The sequence below is a fragment of the Stegodyphus dumicola genome, chromosome 1, assembly GCF_044657685.1.
Source record: "Stegodyphus dumicola isolate Sdum_Otavi_A_Nest chromosome 1, ASM4465768v1".
NCBI lineage: Eukaryota > Metazoa > Arthropoda > Arachnida > Araneae > Eresidae > Stegodyphus > Stegodyphus dumicola.
In genome coordinates, this window is record NC_140768.1 from 6,406,293 (window position 1) to 6,430,737 (window position 24,445).

General features: G+C 33.4%; 1 protein-coding gene across 3 annotated transcripts in view; it reads left to right on the forward strand.

Moving 5' to 3' along the window:
* The window catches only part of LOC118192340 (ATP-dependent translocase ABCB1-like), a 209,882-nt gene extending 186,749 nt beyond the window's left edge, over positions 1-23,133 (forward strand). For all 3 annotated transcript variants that reach the window (XM_085812456.1, XM_085812455.1, XM_085812458.1), the window contains 4 exons: positions 1,851-2,048; positions 9,913-10,119; positions 20,948-21,094; positions 22,654-23,133. In XM_085812456.1, coding sequence (XP_085668582.1) covers positions 1,851-2,048; positions 9,913-10,119; positions 20,948-21,094; positions 22,654-22,866 — 765 coding nt within the window. In that variant the 3' untranslated portion in view covers positions 22,867-23,133. The remainder of the gene's footprint in view (positions 1-1,850; positions 2,049-9,912; positions 10,120-20,947; positions 21,095-22,653) is intronic.
* Positions 23,134-24,445: the final 1,312 nt, after the last annotated feature.

Sequence of the window (24,445 nt, forward strand, 5' to 3'; positions counted from 1 at the left end):
ATGAAATTAAAACTGCCAAAATAAAAATTGTACTGAAAAAATAAAGAAAAAACAGCTTCTTAAAGCTTGTGGCTAAAATTATTGTGGGCGAGAGAAAAATAGAATTAAATTGGACAAGTAAATGCTGCTGCTAACTGAATGATTTTAGTTGACTTTTCAGGTGATGGACTTTTTTGAATCATATATATATATATATATATATGTCTGTGTGTGTTTGTGATATTTGTTGTAGATGGGCATTGGTTGTAGTCGCTGCGGAGTGGAAGGTGGTCAACTTGAAGATATAGAAGAATTTCAATTTTAAAACTCCATATCTTTATTCACTTAAAATGGCAGACCACTATTCTTTTAGATTCTCCGAGAATATATACGCGATAGTAATTTAGACTAAATAGGATTAACTTTTTCTACTTACTTTATTCATTTATTTACTGCGTCATGTTATTCAAACAAAGAAAGACAGACGCGAAGAGCGGCAGCAATGGTCTCATAGCTGTAGGAGGAAAAAAGCAATCTGATCAAAAAAATGACGCGAATTTATAACAGCGATTACATCACATGCCAGAATGTTCTTGAAAGTACTGGTCTAGCGGGAAGATCCTGAAATTGCGGAAAGTTACTTAGAGGTTGCCTCTTTGCGTAGAGCAAATTCAACGTATTTTTTATATTTTACATAGATATGTGTGTGTACATAATTTGATTTACTAATTATTACTGCTTGATAAGATATATGAAAAATAAAAATAATTCGGCAAAATTCTAATTTCGAACGGCAAAATTCTAATTTCAGTATGTAATAATTTAATTCTCCTTAATTCTCTTAATTCTCCCTTTTAATTTGTCTTTTTTCTCTTTCTGTCCTAAAAGTAGTAACTGCTTATTATGCAACTCTCTAAACAGCATTATTTCAAAATTAATGCGTGTCATATGATTCTTATCTAATAAAATCTTATTATCATCATATTCTAACGTTAATGGCGCATGTTTTTATATAAAGGCTTCAGCCAGTAATGATTTTAAATGATTTAAATGTGAATGGGTATTAAATAAATATCAAAGAGTTCATTAAAATATATTTATCATTTTGGAAATTTCCGTTTTTGATTTTTAGATGCATTTTCTTTACATGACGCTTAGAATTGTTTATTCTGATTGTTAGTCCAAAGGGACAATTTGCCATAATTTCGTTTTGGCATTTTGCTTTGGTTCACTAAAGAAATTAAATAATGAAGAATCTGTATGAATGTAGGTACATTTTTCGCTTGTGATAAAACGACGGTACCTAGAACTATCAAAATTTTAATAATGTAATTTTCCATAGAATATGGGCAAGTGGAAGCCTTAATTTGAATTTGAAATTTTGAATTTTCGATTAACAAATGAAACGATTTCAAAGCGAGCAATGGCAACACTGTACGGGGGGGGGCAAAAAAAAAAAAAAACTTTTTATCACCAGCGCGCGAGACTCTGAAGATATGTTCATTTTAAAATTATTTTGAGATATTGCTGTTGAACTGAATTTTATGGTCTGAGTACGTAGGACATGATATTTGATAAATAAAGCTAAGACACAAAACGTTAAAAAACGCTCCTTTGGACGTAATCTGAAACCTTTCAGATTTATTATTTTTATTATTATTATTATTTTGAGAGATTTATTTTCTTGTGAAAATATGGATCGAAAATTATGTTCTTTTCTAATTTTAAGAAGTTTTCCTACCAATTCGAAAAGTCCATGCTGAAAAAATAAAAATTTCTAAACTCTTCTTAAAAAAAATTGTTAACAATTTAAATTTTAGGAGACGAATTAGTTTTTATTTATTTTGATTAACAAGGTATTTCTTTTACAGGAAAATATAGAAGGTTACATCCGCTTCGAGAAGGTTCGATTCAGGTACCCGAGTAGGCCCGACGTCCGGGTCTTGAACGGTTTAAACTTCGAAATTGAGCCTGGGAAAACCGTCGCTCTAGTCGGCAGTAGTGGTTGCGGAAAGAGTACCTGCGTTCAACTCATTGAAAGATTCTATGATGTCCAACGAGGCAAAGTGGTAAGTTTAGATATATAGCTAAAATTTTATAATTTGTTTCTGTTATAAATTAATAAAAAAAATTTTTTTACGTTAGAAATTTTTTAGTGGCATCTTTCCAAAAATTTTTTGTGATGTTGCGCTACGTTACTATTAGTAATTTAAATACATGTGGAATATACTGGTAAGTGCTCGACTTTCTTAAAGCAGTGGATCTGAATGAGTAATTCGATACAAATCATTTATAACAATACCAGAACGCCCGGCGGTCATACGAAATGACCGCTGTTCTAGATATTATAAATTGTAATTAAAATAATTTGTGCAAAGGTGTCTGCTAATTCAAACTGAATTACCCCGGGCAGGCGGCGAGGACGCCCCTTTGCTTACTGCCCCACGGGTTTCCCCCCTTCTACTTGCTTAATTGCTTAAAGCAGAGTGCAATGAAGGAAACCACTGGCGGTACATTTCTTAAGAGCCACCGCTAGCTCAATAAATAGAGGTGATTTAAATAATAAAGATGACCGCTAATAATTAATAATAAAGATTTAAATAATAAAGATGACCGTTAATTCACATGTCAAAGATCTCTTTGTACACAACATTTCTTGTGTAGATCTTTCCATCATTTTTTAAGCTCGCCTTGCAGAGGACCATCCATTATTTTTAATTTTACGTCCGTTCTTTCACGAACTCTTGAAAAGGCAACATAAAGTTGACCGTGTTCAAATCCAGGCTCAGGCAAAAAAAATGCCAACACGCTTAAGCCTTTGGCCTGAGACTTATGGATGGTCATAGCAAAGGCAAGTTTTACAGGAAATTGTCTACGTCTCAATTGAAACGGCAACCCTGTGCCGTGGCAACTTCACCCAATTGGCTAGTACAGTTACGCAAGCAACCGATAAACTATTCACGACAAACAGACACTTAAGCCGTATATATATATATATATGGGGTGAAGTAGCATCATCTCCTTCGAAACGGCTGGCTCCCGGGCTTAGCGAAGCACAACGTTGGATTCCGAAGGTCCGTGGCACGCCATTTTGACCATTCGCGTCTTCTTGGGATTTTAATTAGCCGAGATATTAGTTAAAAACTAATTTTCCCCCTACGTTTTTCCTACATTCTCCACTTTCTTTCTTGGGTTTTCCCTATTAGAGGGATTTGGTTACGTGCCAAATTATTTTTTCTCGAATATCTATGGAAAGGCGCCGAATTGAAATTCGAGACGCGTATCCTCGGATTTCAAAAAATTCTCCTAATCCATCGATACAGTTCTCATCTTCGTACGACTAATCGGCCAAGATATTAATTAAAAACTGCGGAAACGTTAATTTCCGCTTTCATTTTTCCGAGTGGCAACAATAAACTATCGTCGACACACACTTTACTCGCTTATATATATAAAGATTTTGATTTTAAAGGATACCATTATTAGCAGCATCACTATTTTGTTTTTAATTAAGCGTAACAAAGTCTGTAATGATAGCGTAAAAATATTACATTCATTTAACTAAAGTCCTGTAATTTTAATATATATATATATATATATATATTATTATATCATAATTTTTGAATGACTTACTCTATTCAGAAACAGTAAAATAAGTCGTGCAATTTAAATATATATATATTTTTTATTATGTCATAATTTTTGAATGACTTACTCTTTCAGAAACAGTAAAATAAGTCGTGCAATTTAAATATATATATATTTTTTATTATGTCATAATTTTTGAATGACTTACTCTTTCAGAAACAGTAAAATGTGTCACTGATGAATGTTTTAATTTTTCTTTTGCCGAATGGAGTGATTGATCAACGGAGTTTGTAACTGATTTACTGTATGCTTTTTCTAATAATAAATTAATAAACATTTATTGTTCTACAATACTTTTACTTCAAAAACATTAAAAAAAATAAATAAATAAAAAATTAAAAAAAAAAAATAAACGGGGGGGGCGGAAGAAAAATCTGAACTTTTGACCTTTTTTTGGCCTTTACAGCTATTTTCTACAAATAAATTTGGAAAATTCAAAACAAATAGTTACTGTCTCATTTTTGTATGATGAATTATAGTCAACTTCTCCGAAATCAATATTTGCATCCAGATTGGCCACTTCTAGTAGTACTTTCGTACTGGATATGGTAGTTTCGTACTGGATATAGTAGTTTTTATAATTTTATAATTTAATATTGGTGTAAGTTTACCATGAAATCTAGTTCTTTGTTCCTTCTGAGTTATAACTATGAACATAAGATGAGAAAAGTTAGATTCATCAAGTTATATAACGTCTAGTAGAAGATGATATTAACTTGAGTGCAGCGGAAGATGATATTGGCCAAATCGATATTAGTGGTTTAAAAGCAAACGAATCGTTCACTCGATCTTAATGGTTTAAAAACGAACGAATTGTTCACTCGATCTTAGTAGGCCCACCACCGGCCGAGCGGTAAAGACGCTGAACACTGGTAGTTCGGTCCGAGGTTCGAATCCCCCGAACGGGCTGGCTGCATGGGTGTTTTCGTGTTTTTCCCCGTATGTAACGATCCAGTTTCCCTTAGAACGTCCTCCACGAAGGCATCCCTCCCTTTAGGCAGATAGCCCTCGTGTGCTTCGCCATAATTGAATAATCCAATCCAATCCAATCCACTCCACTCGATCTTAGTGGTTTAAAAACGAACGAAATGTTAATCACAACTGCATTCATGCAACATAAAACAGTACTTAATATTATCGCCTCCGTTAATTGTACAATTTATTAATTGTCAACGTAAACTGCAAACAAAAGTTGCAAATCTAAATTTGAATTACTAATTTTAATTGTCAATTTTAAACGTGGAAAATATATATTTGAAGCGAGAAAGAAAGGTCTTTTGAAATAAGTTTCGATCAGATGCAGGTGCCAGAAATAGATATCAATATTCCTCTCTATGCCGAGTTAAAAGCCAAGTTGTTAAATTAGAGTTTCTTAAACTGTGGGTTGCGACTCCCTTTGGGGTCGCGGGACCTGCAGTAGGGGGTCACCAAAAATTTTAGAAGTTTTGATATTTCTTTCTTATTACAATAATTTTTAAATTACCAAATATTTTTACACAATGTATCTGAAAATAGATAAAAATAAGACAATACAGACAAAGTAAAAATGAAAACGTTTCGACGCATTGTTTTTATAATATATACGTCCATTTTACTTACTTTGCACATGACGCTTTCATTTCGTCTGTTAATTATTTAAAATTTTCACAAAATTCATCTTAAAATTAGAGATTAAAGTTAATGACCTAAACCTGCAATAGTATATTACAGTGAAAGTGAAAAAGAAATTGACAGCTTTGCGCAATGCTTATGGGGTCCCACAAAATATTCGTAAATATGTATTATAGGGTCCAGGAGTCGCGAAAAAATAATCTCAGTGATAAAAAGTGGTCGCGACAAATGAAGACTGATTTTAACTTACAGCTGTTTGCTTTGAATTTTCCAAATCTCCCTGCAGAAAATAGATGCTAAGACCTTGGTGTCTGTAGTGGACTGTAAAAGCACTGGAAAAAATGGTTAAGAATTCTTAGCTTGCTTTGTCCTGAAATAAATATGCTGTAAAGCCACATTCTGCTTTCGCGTTCGTCGTCGACTACGAATAAAAGTGAAATAGCAATTCAGTTACTTGATCACTTACTTTCTTCCTTGATCTTACAATCTTTACTTCCTTTGACAAGCGAAAAATGAAACATTTTTCTCTGATATATTTTACTCTTTCTTAATATTAATTGAGAAAAATCAAGTAAAAAATAATTAAAGAATGTTTCCAGTTTTTCTCTTTTTTTGGTACTATTCGGTTTCGAGGGCCGTAAAAAATCGCCAAACTATTGTTGATGCCAGTGCTGCCAAAAATAATTGTGGCAACCCTAATGCAAGAAAGGAAGTATAATAGTAAATAACTATTTAAGATTGATGTTTTAATTTAGATGAAAGGTTAATTTCATATAATACTTTTTATTATTATAATTTATATAAAAAAGGCTAAACATGACTGCATGGAAGCATAAGAGTAAATAACTATTTCAGATCATTATTATAATTTCTATAAAAATTGCTAAACATAACTGAATGGATGTCTGCATTGCTATTTCGCTACCGAGTTATCGTTAAAGTATAATTTCATCTCGTTGGTTGTTCAAACATAATTTCCTATAATGAATGATGTTTTTCTTTGAAAAAATTCTCGGTAAAGTGCAGAATCGTCCACTTATTTCCTTGCCGCTTTTTACAAGTGTAAAAACAATTGGATTTTTGTCAAATTTCTTTTACTTTTTAAGTGAAAATAGGTCGATGTGTAGATAGATAAAGTCAAGGGTGTGCTAAGTGCCATTTTTGTGCAATTCTAGGGGTTTTTTTTTTTTGAGTGAAAATAGGTCGATGTGTACATGGATACCAAATACGTGCAATTCTTAAAATCGCGTCAACCAGTGCGTCATTCTGCACTTTACCCAAAATTCTATTGCACACTTTTCATCATAGGCAATTCCCAAATTGTTAAATCCATAGGATATCAAAAAAAAATTTAAAAATCACAAAAGGATTTAAAAATTAAAGTAGTATTTCAATGGCGTCTTAAGAAATATAGAACTATATAAAATTACGCAATCTGAAATCAACGCGTACTCGATTTGGCGCGCTTTTAAATGGGCGCGTTTACTAGATTTGGCGCTTTTGCGCATACATTTTCGCTGCAATTTTTTTACGGTCCTCAAAATGGAATAGTACCCTTCTTTTTTTTGAGTGTGTGTGCAAGTATGTATGTAATTAGTATTTTAAATAAGTAGATACTTCTACGTTAGTCACACAAAATAACTAAAATGGCTATATCTAAACAGAAGATTGGAAAAATGTAAACTTCATAGATGATGACTATGAAATGAATTTTGACTTTTATATTTTAATAGTTCCGTTAATTTAACAATTTAATTTTAACTTACCCGCTTAGGAATTTAGGTTTTAACTATGTACTTAATTTGTTAACTTTTTTAATTAACTTTGTAATGAATACTTAACTTAATTTTGTACTTTGCCACTCAATGGCCCAAAAAGCCTGGCCCGATTGGAGGCCAATAAAGATTGCAATTCCTAGAGCCCTAAAGTATCTTAATCTGGCCCTGCAGATCCTAAAATTCCTTGAAGAGAATAATACGAAAGCAAATATAAATTTAATACCTTCTTCTCGAATAATTTAAAACGAAATCTTTTCATTGCTTCGAGAAATAATTTTTGTAACAATTGTGAAATTGGAAATCATTTTCCTTTTTGAATAAAATTTCTTCTTATTTATCGACTGTCGTTTTTGTTCAATGCAATGCGGAAGTTTGCGCTCGTATTTGTTTTTCTCTTAGATGTTATCTGATTTAGGTCGTTTCAATATGTGTCTTGGAATTGACAGAAACCTTGGTTTGGTGCTATTTTTGTTGTTTTGATTATCGAGATCGTTTAATTTATTTTTTATTGCATAGCCATGGATGTTTGGGCGAGGCTGAAGATTGACAACTTTCTGGCCTTGATCTTATTCCTGTTAAATAAAATTGATCTTGTTCTTTTTAGATAATATTTGAATATAAGCATTTTTAAAATAATAAAAATAACGTATGAAAAGATGCTCATCCCATTTGATAAATTAGGAATCTATTGAAAAATGCCGAAATGCAAACCCGCTGTTGCTTTTCATCAGCCTTTGAAAAAATCGCTTCGAGGTGCACTGGCTGATACGTTGATACAGTTGTAGTTACAGAGGGGTTCTACTGCTTTAGCAGTACTTCCCTGTAAACCTAAAAGAGTTCCACAATGGGCATGGTTATAAGTGTTCCTGAATGAATCCGATGGAGGGAGCAGGGAGAGGGAGGAAAAGGATGAAAAATTCCTCAATTTGGTTCATTGAAGCTGGCGAGGGAGTAGAAATTAGTCCAGAGGTCTGGTCGAGGAGGTAATCTTTACGTGTCCGCGTGCTGCCATCTATTGGTCTTTCCGTAAGTAGTCTCCGAATTGGGTATTAGGCTTAGATGACGTTTTCTGTGGAGCCATCTAGCGATCAAGGTACAAAGCATGCCGGGGAAAGAGATTTAGGCTTAGTCATCTTCTCATGTACTGAGTGGTTTTTTTCAGTCTTAAGTTTTCTTCAGCGAACTTCATGAAAGCCATAGTTGCATAGAAACCTACCCTTCACTTCTCCGAGGGGCTCTTTGTAGCTTTAACTTTATTAGTTGGATAACTGTACTGAGGAAATTCTTGATCTTTTCATCTTTGAGCCAAGTCAGGATTTCGTTGTTCTCTTCTGGTAGCAGTTGTAACTTCTGTTTTAATTTAGAACTGTACTTCTGGTTTTGTTGTGCTGGTTTCTGCTGCTTTCATCTTTGTGATCATCTGAGTAAAATTATATGAAGTAAAATTATATCTGGAGTTTTCTGTACTGGAGGTTTCGGCTGGGAGTCTTGGTTTTTACTTTCAAAACGTTTCTTGTAGTAGCTACAACCCCTGTAATTACTGACGTGGGGTCCTCGGGAAAAAATGAAAGTTGGTTTTTGACCTTTAGGCATCTGACATAGATTGCTGCGGTGTGGTAAACCCCATTTTACACATCTTTCGGGCTTATTAGGACATATCTGACTATGTCCATATTCTTGACATATGTAACATTCTTGACATTTGTACAGGACGTCTGCGAGGGTTGAACTTTTCAATACTGCAATTGAAAGCTGAACTTGATAGATTGTGGATGGAGTATCCGTCTGCATTCTTTTGAAGTTAGAGAAGGAATATTGGCAATTTGAAGATGTTTTCTGGTCTATTGCTGGTGAATTGTTACATTGGCTCTTGTCTAGATGCACCTATGTACCAAGATTCGTAGTCCTGGGTCAATTAGCCTTACGCGCAGCACGAACAGAAGACAAGCACACACAGACAGCCAGGCTCTTGCTTTTATTACATGTAGAGATTTGTCAAAACATATTTCAAGTAATTTTTTCGTCGATAAATAATTTTATTTGTTTGCCAAGTCTGTAGCAAATTTGATATGACACTCTCGTCACCACCGTACGAAATGACCACCGATCTAATATTTTGTTGTTGCGAATATTTCATGAAAAAAGTTAATTTTTTATTTTTTATTAAATTTAGAGATCCTCCAGGAGAACTTATGTTTAAAGTATTACAACAAATAATTTGTTTTTATGAGCTATTTTTCGTTTGTTTTTTTGAATACGTTGCTGCCATTATGGGGAGTAAAATTCTGTCTGGAAATAAGCCTGGCGACAGATTACCAGGGAATAAAGGGGTTATATGAAATTCTCCCGGCCTAATTAATTAGTTCTAATAAACGAAGCTATAGTTTCTCTTCATTTTCGAGATCTTAACTTAAAAATTTAGTCTTCATATTTTTCCGTAAAAAAATTTATATTAATATAATTAACATTAGGATTCTTCTTCATTCAATGTCTTAGTACAAAAAAGTGCAAAGATTTGGAATGAATGGAATACAAGCATTTACATGCAGAAAGTAGTAACAGATTTAATTTTAGACATCCGCCCCCCCCCCCAAAAAAAAATTCCTTTGTGTTCCTGATTCAGTTGTTTGATGTAAAAGGCCTGAGTTGAGCATTCCAGATGTCTTTCTCAGCTACTTTTGATTTTAAACAAGAAACACAAAAAATTGTGGACAAAATATTGCAAATTTTTTAAATTGAACATTTAATTAATAAATGATCTCCTTGTAGTACTTGTAGAGTACTACAAGAAAATGAGTTTTTAATAGTTCGATATCCTATTAATATTATTATTATAAGGGCACAGCTCCGTCCTGTTTATTGTCTCGATTCAAACATTCACTGCTTTTCTTTACAGATAATTGACAAAGAAAATGTTAAAGACATGAACGTTACTGATCTCCGCTCTCACATAGGTCTCGTATCCCAAGAACCAATTCTTTTTAGCTACAGCATAGCAGAAAATATTGCTTATGGGGATAACACTCAAGAGATGGATATGAATAGAGTCATCTCTGCTGCACGTCAAGCTAATATCCACAATTTCATCACTACTTTACCGAAGGTAAATATATTTAACTTGCTTTAGAATATTATGAAACAGTAGCTTCAGTTTTAATAGATTGTTAAAACTGGAAGAAAGTATAGATTTTATAGCAGGAAGTTTAAATTATTTATGACCAGAGTAAAAATATGTTAAAATAGCTGTATACTCCGCCTAGAAATTCCGGATACATGCCCGTTAGCATATTTCACAAGTGCACATCTGTGTAGCTATCGAGGAAGTGGCTTCTAGGATGGACCAGTGAGCATCCAGTAATATTTCTGTCATGTCGCATGACCTTTCGCGTGCTTTAAGATTTAAGCAAGATGGTTGAAAATATTCTGCCACGCAGTTTTCTGTAAAAAATAAAATAATGAAAGGATCGTCGATTGCTTCTAAAACTTTTCATTGCGAAGTTAGATCAAATACCGGCAATTATGAAGATTTCATTACCTGATTGAAATAAATACAAACACATGTTGGATACTTCGCAAAAATATGGATGGGAAATAGTACTTAATAAGTGGTAAATAAGATGAAGAAAGAAATATGGGATAAACTTCTGAGCCCAAATGCAATCTTTACATAAAACTATGCGTATGAGAAAAATATTTTCACCAGTTATATATGTAAATAGAAGTCAGCACTTTTTATTGCAGTCTATATGAAAATGTTCTATAATGATAACCAATGCAGAATTTTAGTCAAAATGAACTTTACTAATTTGCATTCGTATACATTTAGTGTGTTAAATTTCACATTTAATAACTGCTCACTCTGTCTACATAAAAAATACTCATCAAGCAGAGTGAATTTATCTTATTCACAACGAGTATATTCAATTTATTCACATATAACTTTTAATTTTAGCAATGGATATAATCAGATCATATGCGCACTGAATCTTACACTTTAAAAATCAAAAGAATGCACTGAAATAAGAAAACGCTAGATTCATTGTAACATTTTCAGTCATTCTCATCTCAGTTTAAAAAAAATATACACTTGAATTCTCTTAATCCACATAATATGCCGTGAACATCAATCCAAATATTAATGCGTGATAAAAATCGCGAAAGTGAAATGCCAGCGATTAATTAAACTCAGAAAACGAAAGCATTACAAGATTTCTACTATTACGTCATATATTTATAACTGCGAAAAAAATGCAAATCAAAACGTAAACAACATACGCTCACATGCACGAAGATTTAACGTCATAAGAGCAATAGTAGCTCATTGGTCCATTTTCGAAACCCCTCACTCAGTGGCTGTGCTGATGTGCACTTGTGAAATATGCTGCCCATTAGTTTGGTCGGCCGAATCCATCGGTCTTCACTACTTTGTTGGAATACCAGTCAATTTGTATTGACTGGAACTGTTTAACAAATCTGCAGTTTTGCACAATTTAGAATTGTATTGAAAAATTTAAGAATTATTTTCCTTCTTTTTTTATCATCTGGGAGGCAAGTCATTATTTACAAAACATTTGCTTCTGTGGATAATAGTAAAATAGTGCACATATTACAATGAACTTCCCAACTGCAATTTCGTAATTGCCTTGTGGATAATTGCGACACAATGTGCAAATTGCTTTGGACACACATAATGAGATGTACAAACTATTAAGGACTCGAAGTTAAGATGTATCGAAGTGGACAAGTAGTATTTACTTGAACAATGAACTTAACAAACATGTGCTTCGAATTTGTTAAAAGTTAACTTAGAATTCAGTTTACATAGAATAGCCTACACAACATCATATACTTTGGGCTATGGAGCTATCAACTGCCTGAATTGATGTGACTGGCTTACTCTGTGGATAACTGCAAAAATAATACGGACACACATCATTAGGTGTGTAACTGATAAGAACATGAAGTCAGGACGTATTGAAGAAGACATAGGTTTAAAAACTGGTTAATATATAAGTTCCACTCTCCACAACATCGATCCTATCCATGACAATGTAATTATTAATTGATCGTATTAAGACACAATAAAACGCCGAATAAATACTAATTCAGAAGTCAAACAACAAAAATCAGTGTTATATTTTCAATTTTTATATTTATTATTTTTTGAAAATATTACGCTGATTTTTGTTGTTTGACTTCTGAATTAGAATTGATCGTATATTTATTTTTCATACGGATTATTGTGTAACAATTATTGTATAGATGACATTGTCAATTTAGCATAGTAATATTACTATCATTGATTCAGTGAATGCCACTGGCGGTGGATGGTAGATTCTTTTCCGTCGCATGGACATATAACTCTGATTTGGTGTAGATCCTTAGGTCGGAAGTCCATGCGACTGCGTTTCGGTCATCACTACTTCATGACAACGATTTTTGGACCAACCAATATTACATCCGCGAACAGTCGAAAAGGAAGAGAGCATAATTATAACCAAGGCTTAAGCCGAATCGAATCCATTCCTTGATGTCACATTATCAGTGTTGCTCACCACTAATCTTCACAGCAGCACGATTGTGAGTATAAATAAATTGAAAGTGAATAATGTAGAAAAAAGATGATGGTTGTTTTAATAGGTATAAGATTATTAATTAATTTATCAGATTCTTAAAATTTAATTTAAGTCCTAGTGAAAAATAATAATAATAATAAAAAAAGAAGAAAAAGGAAAAGCAATGGAATCATTCTTATGCCATAAAAGTTACAAGATAGCTTTTACTTAACATATGATCCTGTGATAGGGTATTTCCTAGTTTTAACATTTTAATTTTTATTTTGCAAAGCTTGAAACAGCAAACGTTATCTTATGATTAATATTTCAGCACTTTGTTTCCAATGATTTCTATATTCTGAAACCTTCGGATTCCATAACAATCAGTATCAACCTATCAATTTCAAACTTTTATAATTATTTGGCAAATTATTATTCCATTGAGCTCTTAACTCCTTTTGGACGATGTTAACTTGCACAGACACATACGCCAATTCAGTTCATCTCAGGAGAATCATTAGTATTCACATGAGGGCTCTGGGCTAGTCAACTTTTCTACAACCGTGTCTTTATAAAACTCTTCTTAACCCAAGCAATATTGCACGATGCGTTGTCTTACTAATGAAAATATTTGTGCTGACTTAAAGTTTGGAAGTAAATTAATTGCCTAAGAGTCTACGTATTGCCTAGAATTCATTAGTTTGTTGAAAATGTTCACCTCACAGTACTTATGCCTGAAATGCCTAATGTGTAGGTCATCTGTCCACAATCGAGAAATATTATTCTTTTAACTTATGTATTAGAATAACAGAATGTCATTTATGCGTATGTCATAAACTGTATCTTCCGCACAGCAGTATGTATCATAACTAATGTCATTGGAATTCGTATCTTTAGTATCTACATCTCTAGTATAACATGTATTTTCAACATTTGTTATGTACACGACACAATGCCGACAATATATATCACATTCATAGAGTACAATGAGTATCCCACTCGTAAGAGTGTTGGTTCATGCTAAGAAGGCGAGACAAATACCTCATAACGTCAACCGTCGTTATAAGTTCTCTTCCGAACTGCAGATACTCAACGGTGTGATCTGTTGTGTCACATTTTGCTATATTCATTGCAGATGGAATCATGGGCTAGTTTTTCTTCCCAAGTACGGACTAGTTTGGCTTATCTGGGTTTTCAATTCTGTTTTTTTCATTTAGAGTGTTTCACTTGAAGGTGATAAACAGGAATGATTTCTTGTTTAATACCAAGGAAATTTCAGGTTTGCTGCATTATAGCTCTATCGAAGTGTGTGCCATTATATCTAATCAGTCTTCTGGGTAAATCATAGCGTAAAAAACTTCTTCAATAAAGATTTTTGAACAATTTGTTGCAGTGGCATCTTCCAAGAAGATAGTCTTCAATAAGAAAAATCCACATAATCGCATAATTTTTCAAGAGCCCAAACTACAGCCAGAGCCTCTCTCTCCGTAACTGAATAATTTCTTTCTGCTGCTTTTAGCACTCGACTTGCTAGCGTTCTTCTTCTGGGCCTTCTCCTCGAATAAGGACTGCTCCTAAAGTATAGTTACTGGCATCTGTTCTAATGATGAAACAGTTTAGCAACTTTTGAAAGATCAGGAACAAATCTTCGGAACCATGAACAAGTCTATAGAAAAGATTGAGCCTCCTTGACCCATGTTGGTTTAGGAATTTTCTGAATGGAAGGTACAGAGTGTCCCACAAAGAACCCCGTTTTAAAATTAAATAATTCGAAAACAAAGATCGATAAAAGAATTAAACAAAAGGTATGTTTATTGGCACAGCTGTAAAAATTTGATACAGAAGTTTCACATTTAGTTACAAAAGTTGCCAATATGTGGTTCTGTACGCTGTATTGCCAAGAAGGAGTCCCTATAAAGAGTAATCTTAAGTGAGGACTCATACACCTTAAAACCCATATGATCTTCGAATATGTGACTGTTGCAAGAATTGGGATAACTTATTTATTTTAAAAGCAATTACTTCCAACTTTTTACAGCTGACAGCATCATATTGCTACTTTCTGAAATAGTAATCCGAAAGTTTGTGTTGCCACAAATATTTTTATCTTTTAATCCGCTTTGGGACAAAAGTTTTGTCAAGTTTCCACCTTGCGCACACAGTTTAAAACATTCTGTTGCATAATTTAATTCCATATTTAATATATAGCTTTTATAACATTTGGAAACTGTTGTGAACCAAAAATTCTAAGAACTTCATGTTAAATTTTTATTTTATTTGGAATTGAGTTTATAAAATGTATTTTATTAAATAAAATCTGCAATGTTTTCGCGCATAAATTTTTTTAATACTAAAATATTCATCAAATTTTTGGTTCAGTTAGAAAATAGTGCCCATATAAAGAATTCCATCTAATTTCAAGTATGTACCATTAGCCATTTTTTAAATATCATGCGCGCAAGGTGGAAACGTGACGAAAACTTTTGTCACAAAGCGGATTAAATTACAAAAATAGTTCCGGCAACGCACACTTTTTGGTTGCTAGTTTCTAAAGCAGCCATATTATGTAGTCAGCTGTAAAAAGTTGGAAGTAATTGCTTTTAAAATAAATAAATTATCCCAATTCTTGTAACAGTCACATATTCGAAGATCATAAGGGGTTTAAGGTGAATGAGCCTCCTTAAGTCCAGTTTCCCTGTTAAAACGTGAAAGGACGTTAGGGTATCGACGGGCGTGCATGAAATCATGTATTCGAGGGAACAACGTGTGTTTCTGGTACTGGAATTTCACAGGTTAAATTACAGTCCTAAGGTTTCAATCCCGATTTAGCGTTGCATAAGGTCCTGATTCGAAAACTATTCGTGTGCTTTTCGATAAATTTCAACGAACAGGAAGCTTGGCTGATGAGATAGTGGGTATTGTTCGTTCCAGGCACTCTGTAAGTTACTCATGAAAATGTCGCAAAAGTTTCTACGCTTATTCAACAAAATCCGAGGAACTTCATTCGAAGATTTGCAGCAGAATCCGCCTTAACGCGATCCAGCATGCACAGAATACGCTTGTTTCCGCTCAAAATGCAATGTCACTAAACTATTCCCGTTCGAGCTGTGCAACAGAGAGAAGACTTCGCGAACGAAATGCTCACAATGGTTGATTCGATGATGATGTCGTGTCTATGACAAAGTGCAATTATATAGCTCCGAAGCTTTTGCAAACTCGGCAGCTCTATCAGCATAAAGTAGGTCCACTGGGTCTTCAGTGCCGATTGTCAAACAGTCTGGCCTGGATTGCCGGGCAGCTGAAGATGTGATGGTGAGACAGGGGGATGTCATCTGGGCAATGAGGACAAATGTTGGTGTAACTACGCTGTCCTTCTGCAGAAATCCTTATCCCTTTTAAGTGATTTGTCCTAAGTCTGGTTATGATAGTCGATATGGCTCGACGGATTCGATATTGGCTGCGTATGAAGCCCATTTTCTCCTGAATGGTGAAATATTGCACGGAACTTGTGCTTTTATGATCATTTGATTAGGAAGACGAAAAATCATTGAAAAAAAAAAAAAAAAAAAAAAGCTACATGCCATTGTTGCTGATATAATAAGAGAGAATTCGTTTATGTTTTTGTTTTTAACCGACATTTTTTATGTGGGTTCTACATCGCATCAGACTGAAAAATGTATGACTATGAATCGTGTTTTTTGTATAGTAATTAGAAAAGAATTACAGGGGTACTGATCTCTCTGTCTAGTCAGAAGACATCAAAATTGATACTAGGTTATAAAAAAATTTTAAATTCGGACTTAATTTCTTTGAGCATTAAGCTTTGAACTTGTAAAATCTTTTAGCCTATGGCTCTGGTGATACCTCTGCTTAAGAGGTGAGGACCAGATACTCCATCTTCATGTTGTTAGACACTTACTCTCAATCTAATTTAACTGGCATCGGGTACTTTCGCTAACATGGTTAAATGTAAATTATATATTTCTGTGAAATAACTTGGTTGCATTTATCGCAATGATTTTAAGTTTAGTATAAGAATAGGATTTCGGATTTTAGTCAAGTAGAGTGATTTTTGAAGAAATTTCGTGCATTTGTAGGATAATTTTCTGCATGCGCTGTGAAGCTCAAACTAAATAAATTTTCTCACAGTAAATGGGCCCACCAGCGGCCGAGCGGTAAAGTCGCTGAACACTGGTAGTTCGGTCCGAGGTTCGAATCCCGCGAACGGGCTGGCTGCATGGGCGTTTTCGTGGTTTTCCCCATGTGTAACGTGTATACGAGCCAGTTTCCCTTAGAAAGTCCTCCACGAAAGCATCCCTCCTGTTAGGCAGATAGCCCTCGAGGCTTTGCCATAATCACACACACACACACACACACACACACACACAGTAAATGAATTGTAAATGTTTCATGAAGTATGTTTGATAAGTTTTAAACGTAAAGGTTTCTCTTAAATCGTGAATTTATATGTGCATCTCTTATGAATCGTCAGTTGATACAACGTAATAAGATGCAGACAAAATTTTACTATTCCAAGGATGTTTGCCTGAACTAGAAAAAATAAAAAGATTACCATATCAACACCAAATATAATTTTATTCACCAACTCAGTAGTCTAAACCTCATCTTCTGTTATTTTAACAAACTGGATTCCAGAGATAAAAACTGCTGCCAAAAACTATAATGCAATAAAAGTAAACATTTATAATTGTTAAAATATTTGTGAGTTACAGTCAAACTAATTATTTACATTTTATGCCGTCACAAGCTCATACACATTAAACTCCTTACAATCTTCGAATATGTGACTGTTGCAAGAATTGGAATATTTTATTTATTTTAAAAGCAATTACTTCCAACTTTTTACAGCTGACTACAAAATATAGTTGCTTTAGGATCCAGTAACCAGAAAGCTTGTGTTACCACAAATACTTTTGTAATTTAATCCGCTTTGGGACGAAATGTTTCGTCATGTTTCCACCTTGCGCGCATAATAATTTTAAAATGGTTAATGGTATATACTTTAAATTTGTTGGAATTTTTTATATGAATACTATGTTTGTTCCAACTCAACGAAAAATCTGATGGATATATTAATATTAAAACATTGTTTGCATGAAAACATTACAGATATTTTTAATAAAATACATTTTATAAACTCAACTCCAAATAAAATAAAATTGATTATGAAATTCTTAGGATTTTTTGGTTCACAAAAGTTTCCAAATGTTATAAAAGCTACATATTAAATATGGAATTAAAGTATGCAATAGAACGTTTTAAACTGCGCGCAAGTTGGAAACATAATGATAAATTTTGTCACGAAGCGGATTAAATTATTAAAATATTCGTGGCAATAAAAACTTTCTGATTACTATTTCAGAAAGCAGCTATATTGTGTAGTCAGCTGTGAAAAGTTGGAAGTAATTTCTTTTAAAATAAATAAGTTATCTCAATTCTTGCAACAATCACATATTCAAAGATTTTATGAGTTTTAAGGTGTATGAGTCCCCTTAAATACAAAAATAGATTCTTGTATATTAATAAAATCTGAATTCTTGACGTGTGTATGAAATGTTTAAATGTAAGCTAGTAAGTTAAAGTAAAATAAGTTAAAGCTATCGGTATGGACGAACGTAATTAAAGCCACAATTAAATTTAATTGAACTATTCTTCATAGCACATTAATAATAGTTTTGAGTTTAAAGTGTTATTGAGCAATTTATTAACATTTAGGATTTCGGTCAGGTAGTAGTGTTGAAATACTTGTACGCTTTTGCGTTCAGTACATTTTCCTGGAAGGTAGGAATAAATGCTAGAAAGAATGGAAGATTAAAAATTCTCCTTGTAAAGCTAAAATAGAAAGGAATATGTAATGTTTTGTGCTGGAACAATGCAGGTGACTGGAAGAAGGCATATTTTAGCACAAAACATCACATATTCAATTCCCTTGTGTTTTGGTTCTTTACTATCACTTGTTATTTCCGTTTTCCCACCAGGATGCAAATTAGTTCGCGAATAGTGAGGTTTTCTAAATACTGTACTGTCTCTCGAGGTCACGCTACTAGGCTGCTAGATCAAGTAAGATCTGTAGTCATAATCTCGCCGATACGGTAATCCATGCTGGCTGGTACTCCATTAAGTTGAGCCAACTTAGCATTAAATTGATCTGATAGCATTCAGTTACCAGCTTATTTAATTTAAATTTTACATTTACTTACTTTAAGTTATCTCGCCATAAGTGGTTGGCTGATTTTTAAACACCGGTTGTATCAAATAAAACGGTTTTTTCTCAAGGCTCAGGTGTAATTTTAAACTTCGCGAGGTTCTCTTCTGCTATCGGGACCAGATTTAGAAATGTACGTATGTTATACGTGTATATGTGGATATATGTGTTCATGTATGCATGTACATACGTACGTATGTGTGTGTGTATACACATACACATGTGCATAAATATACACGTGTGTGTATATATGTTACGGTGAAACACCGAAATGTGGAGAATGTCGACTTTCACCGGTGAATGTCAACATTCACATAGTCGCTTGGTGTATGTCCGAAATATTTTCCAAATACTCTTATTTCTGACTTACACCGGTCAATGTCGACATTCACCATGTACTAATAGTGAATGTTGAACACATAAGAATATTACATTTTCTTCTCCGTAATTCGGTGGCGAAAAAACGCACTTGAGACTTCAAATAAGAACTTAAGCACATAAGAACTTAAAACACACTGTGCATTCAAAATGAGAAAGGAAAATAATAGAAGTTAAAAACTTACTAAATTACGTGATTCAAATCTTATTTATTGCAATAACTTAAACTATTATGCCACTTTGAATTGCACAAGAGGCCCTTGCTTTTACAACTGCATTTATTTGTGGAACACTTCCTTTTGCAATGACAGCGTGTACATATACTCCTCTCTTTCGACCTACACCAGAGCATATCTGTGATTGTCGACATACACCGGTGAGGGTCCGAATGTACAAGAATGTAATGCAATATTCGATCCTTCACCGACGTATTTGGTGAATGTTGAAATTCTCCGGTGAAAGTCGACATTCTCCAGTTTCGGTCTTTCAAGGTAACATATACACATACACATGTGCATAAATATACACATTTTTGAAGCCGGTCCCGATAACAGAAACGATAATTCGCTTAACGTGTACAAGAGTTTGAACTCAATTAAATAGCTGCAAAATATGCGTAAGAGCATTATCAGAGTATGCTTCTTGCTGTCAGTCGCTATTTAAATTTGCTTTCTGGTAAAGGTAAATCAAAAGTAGTGTCTTAAAGTAGAAAGGAATTAACACAAAAAAACTTGTTTATAATCTTGCATTTAAATTGTATTTGTCATGGTAATCAGGCGTATTTTACTTCTGCTCACTCCAAAACTCTCATAATAATTTTTTAGAATCCAAGGCAACGCTGCCACATTATCATCGGATTTCTGAGAAACATATTTTTTTCTTAGTTAATTTAGTTTATTCCTCATCGATTTTTATACGGTATGTCTGGTAGAAAACGCTTCCTAATGAAGTTCTTCTTCGGTTTTCTTACTTCCTTCCGAATGCTTTCGTGGTGTAGTAACTGGAAGCACACTCGACGCATATGCGGGAGGTCTGGAGTTCGAATCCCGTCGAAGCCATTCGATATAACCTAGTGACTAAAGAGCATTTTAATGCCTTCTTGTTGGACGTTTCAATGATCAGCATGCACATTTATGTAACTAGTTTAAAGGTTATAGAGACATTAGGTATTTTTGATATGGGAGACTTAAAAAATGAGCAATGCCCTCGCCGGAACTCGAACCACGGACCTCTCGAATACGCGCCGAGTGTGCTGACTGCTACAACACGAAGACATGCTAAGAAGGCGCGAGAAGTACCTCATACCCTTACAGAGCTACAATCTGTTATTTGATTCAGAAACTCCCCAGTTTATAGTTCGACCGCCTCATCCGCGACCATGAGCGCAAACACGCATGCGCCATTCGGACCGAGTTATTTTGAAAATAGGGTGGAAGGATGGGGACTTTCCTTTGAGCATATAAATCCTCTCTTTCCGGAGGTGTTCACGTCACCTTTTACATCGCAACAAGTAATAACGCCCCTTTTGGACGAGTCTATGTGTTTTGGCAGAATGCCAGCCAAGGTTGCGTTTGAGACGGTCGAACTATACCTGTGCATAAAGTTCAGAAGCTATGATAAGTTTAATCTTAGCTTGCATTTAATTAACCAGTCACATTTCAGTTGCTGATGATAAAATTCTGCTATTCTGATTAAAATTAAATTAAGATTCATGATATGAATTAAGATTCCTTCCCGCTTAATCCAATTAAAATATAATATCCTTCCCATAGGGTTACGATACTCCTCTTGGCGAAAGAGGGACGCAGCTCAGTGGAGGTCAGAAGCAGAGAGTTGCTATTGCTCGAGCACTTCTTCGAAATCCGAAAATCCTTCTCCTGGATGAAGCGACATCAGCTCTTGACGCAGAAAGTGAAAAGGTAATGAATTCTCATTTGGGGTTTCTCTTAAGGTAATGTTTCTCTTCTCCTTTTGCGTAAAATTTAGGTTTTTCAAATTCCAAGACATTCATTTATGTCTTCTTGTTTATATAATGTAATTCACTTTCGTAATTAAAGTTATTCTAGACTGTTTTTTTACATTTTTGGCTAACGATCATAGGTATTAAACATCGTTTACTATTTTTACTTCCTTGTACGAAGTAAAAAAGCAAGTAAGAAAATTTTCTGGAATCATATTTCAACGAAAATATCTATTTTGACCGCTATCGAATGCAATTTAACGATGTATTTGCGTGATATCTGTACGTAAGGACAGAATAAAAGACTCTTTTCCCCCCAAAAAAATTATAAAACTGATTTAAAATGAATTCTGAAGAGAATTATGCGTGGCGTCTGTAAGTACGTATCTCGCATAACTCAAAATATAGGATTGCTATAACATGTAAATGTGCACCTCGTATTTTGGTTGCAATCGACCGCACCAAACGCATATAAATATATGTATATATATCCACTTTGTTAATCGGCTCAGCGATCTCTAGTTTTTTTACTGTTATACGTTTGTAAGTTGCGCATTTTTTTTCTTTAAAAATTACTGGATTATGTTGTTTTATCTTCGGATAAGGTTTTTATGCCTTTAGTAAATCTGCATGCAATATTTGTGGAGTTATCAACAATTTAAAAGTTGTTTACGAGCGGCTAAGCCTAATGAATTTTGCGATGGTGGACATGTTTGTTTACATTTCAAACTTGGCAGAATAGCTGATTTGTTGCCAATCTAGAGAAACTAAGCGTCGCAACAACAAAGATAACGCCTTCTTTTATTATTGCGAATTAAATCATGTTTAATGCATTTTAGAATTTGAGGAAATAAGTGTTTAAGATTTACTTCGTAATTTTTAATATAGATATTTTGAGTTTTTATGTATTTTTGCCTTGTCGGGAAGTGAGAACTGAATTAATTGAATGAGAAATACTGAATCATCTGTGAAAAACTCTTTCTTTTTTTTATATGTTTAATTTCTTTTATACATAATTTTAGATTTATTATACTATTTGAATGGAACATGTGGCAACGATTAGATAATCATTCAAATGATATAAATTGATATGCATTCTGATTTATAATATGAACGAAATGTAACGCTATTAAGTGAAGCTTAAACAGATATAGTGAATTTTAAAGAGTGCATTTATTCTGTTGTGATTTATGCGCTATCGACGAAGTAGATTTAATTCAATCCAATACGTTTAAATGAAATGCAAGAAAAAATGCGTATAATTTAATATTCCATGCAAGGAAATAATGTGGTGTACACATCAGATTTTTATTTATGGGAAACAGCAAAAATAAACTGTGGCTTTTGGAATCATTATCTGTATATTATGAGTTTGTCTTTTATTCGTCATTTTACTATTTAAAAACGTTCCTTCTCAGGTCAATAAAATTTAAGATATCACATTCACCTGAATTTTAAATCAGTGTATTATTAGAAAACTATATTGTAAATTTAACACGTGTTTTCATGTATTTTTAGATCGTTCAAGAGGCATTAGATAAAGCCAGAACTGGACGAACCTGTTTGATCATTGCTCATAGATTAACTACAATTCAAAACGCTGATACGATCATGGTTATCCATAAAGGACGGATAGTTGAGAAAGGTACTCACCAAGAACTTCTAAATCAACGCGGCCATTATTACAAGCTGCAAAACAGAGAAGTCGGCCCATTAAGACAAGAAGGATGAAATTAGTTCAATTTAAAAATTTTTGACTCGTGAAATCAAATACTTTTAGGCTACGCGGAGAAAACTTTTCTACAAAGCAAACGCAAGGAACAAACGAAGACGAAAAAATGAAAAGTATTAATTTATATCATATTGTATAAAATGATTGTAATATGCGAATGCATTACTATTTGAACAATTTACACATTTTTCTCTGTAATATTTTTCACGTATGATATTTTTATTTGAAAGAAAACGTTTTTATAAAATATATAAGTAATTTGGAAATTCTGAAATTTTTTAACATCTGTTGCTTTCATTGTTTTACGAAAGTTTCTTAGTAGAGTAAATCTTGAGTTACGTGTTTTTTAAATTTAAAAATGAACGAAACAGACTTAAATGTTTTAGAAAATAGAGCCAGAAAGCATTGTGTTGTTTTATGTTTTTTATTTCTGTTGGAAAACAAAAAGTAGTAAGTAATTGTTTTGGCCGTTAAAGAGAAGTTGAGAAGTTTTTAAGCTGACACCAAGGAATCGTCGATATTTTTTTTCTTGTTTTCTGTACTATAAATCGTTTAGCGAATTTAGAAGAACGGTTTCAATAAAAATTATTCCTGAAGCTTTTAGAAGAATCATTTAGAACACACGAATAAAAAGGGCGATCGGCAAGAAGGAAATTTTTCATCAAAAGGAAAATAAGGGAAACTACGCCTGGCCTTCGCAAAATCTACAGTAAGTAAAGTTTTTTTGTTCTACAGACGAATAAATAGCTGGGAAAATCAGAATTAAGAACAGAATTCGAAAAACCCTACTGTCTAATGTCACGCATAGGGGTACAGATTTAACAGTTTGAGGATGTTTTTTTGTCTTTAGAATACGAAAAGAGCGTTTGTCTAAAATAATATGGATTGGTATAAATATATAAATATTCTTAATGAAAATTTGGAAAGGTCTGCGAAAAACCCTGTAATGCAAAATACATTCGAGTTTTGTCAGAATAACTGTCTGTATGTTGATAAGATTGTATGTTTAATACAATCTTAAACATACAGCCCTACTGTCCTAAACATACAGCCTTTTTGGTTATTTTACAATTATGCTGAAATTACCAAACCTTTTCCATATTCGGAAACTTAATTCCTATGGAGTATGTATGGAATTGATTGAAGAAAAGAAAAAGGAAACAGGATACTTTTTCAAAAGCTTTGCCAAAAGCAATTTTCGTGTAGGAATGTAGCAAATTTTAACACATAAAAAAAATTACTCGAATCTATGCTAAAGCGTCTGAAAAATGTAATCTTGGTTCTGAAATATAAACTGCGTTAAAGCTTACAAGAATCGGTCTAATATTCATAAATCGGTACTTACGTATTATCGCAACCAGGTTGGCGCGATTTGTAAGTTTGAGTAAAAAAGTATAAATAGAAAGAAAATGTACATTTATTAATTACAGATAATTTTTAATACAGTTTTTTATATTATTTTGTTTTAAAATATAAAATAGCAATTAAACCCTTCCCGTTTCGAATTTGAATAAGTTGCAGAATTATTTTTTCGGCGGAAATCTTTTGGCTATTGCTTTTAGCACTGATTGAAAACCG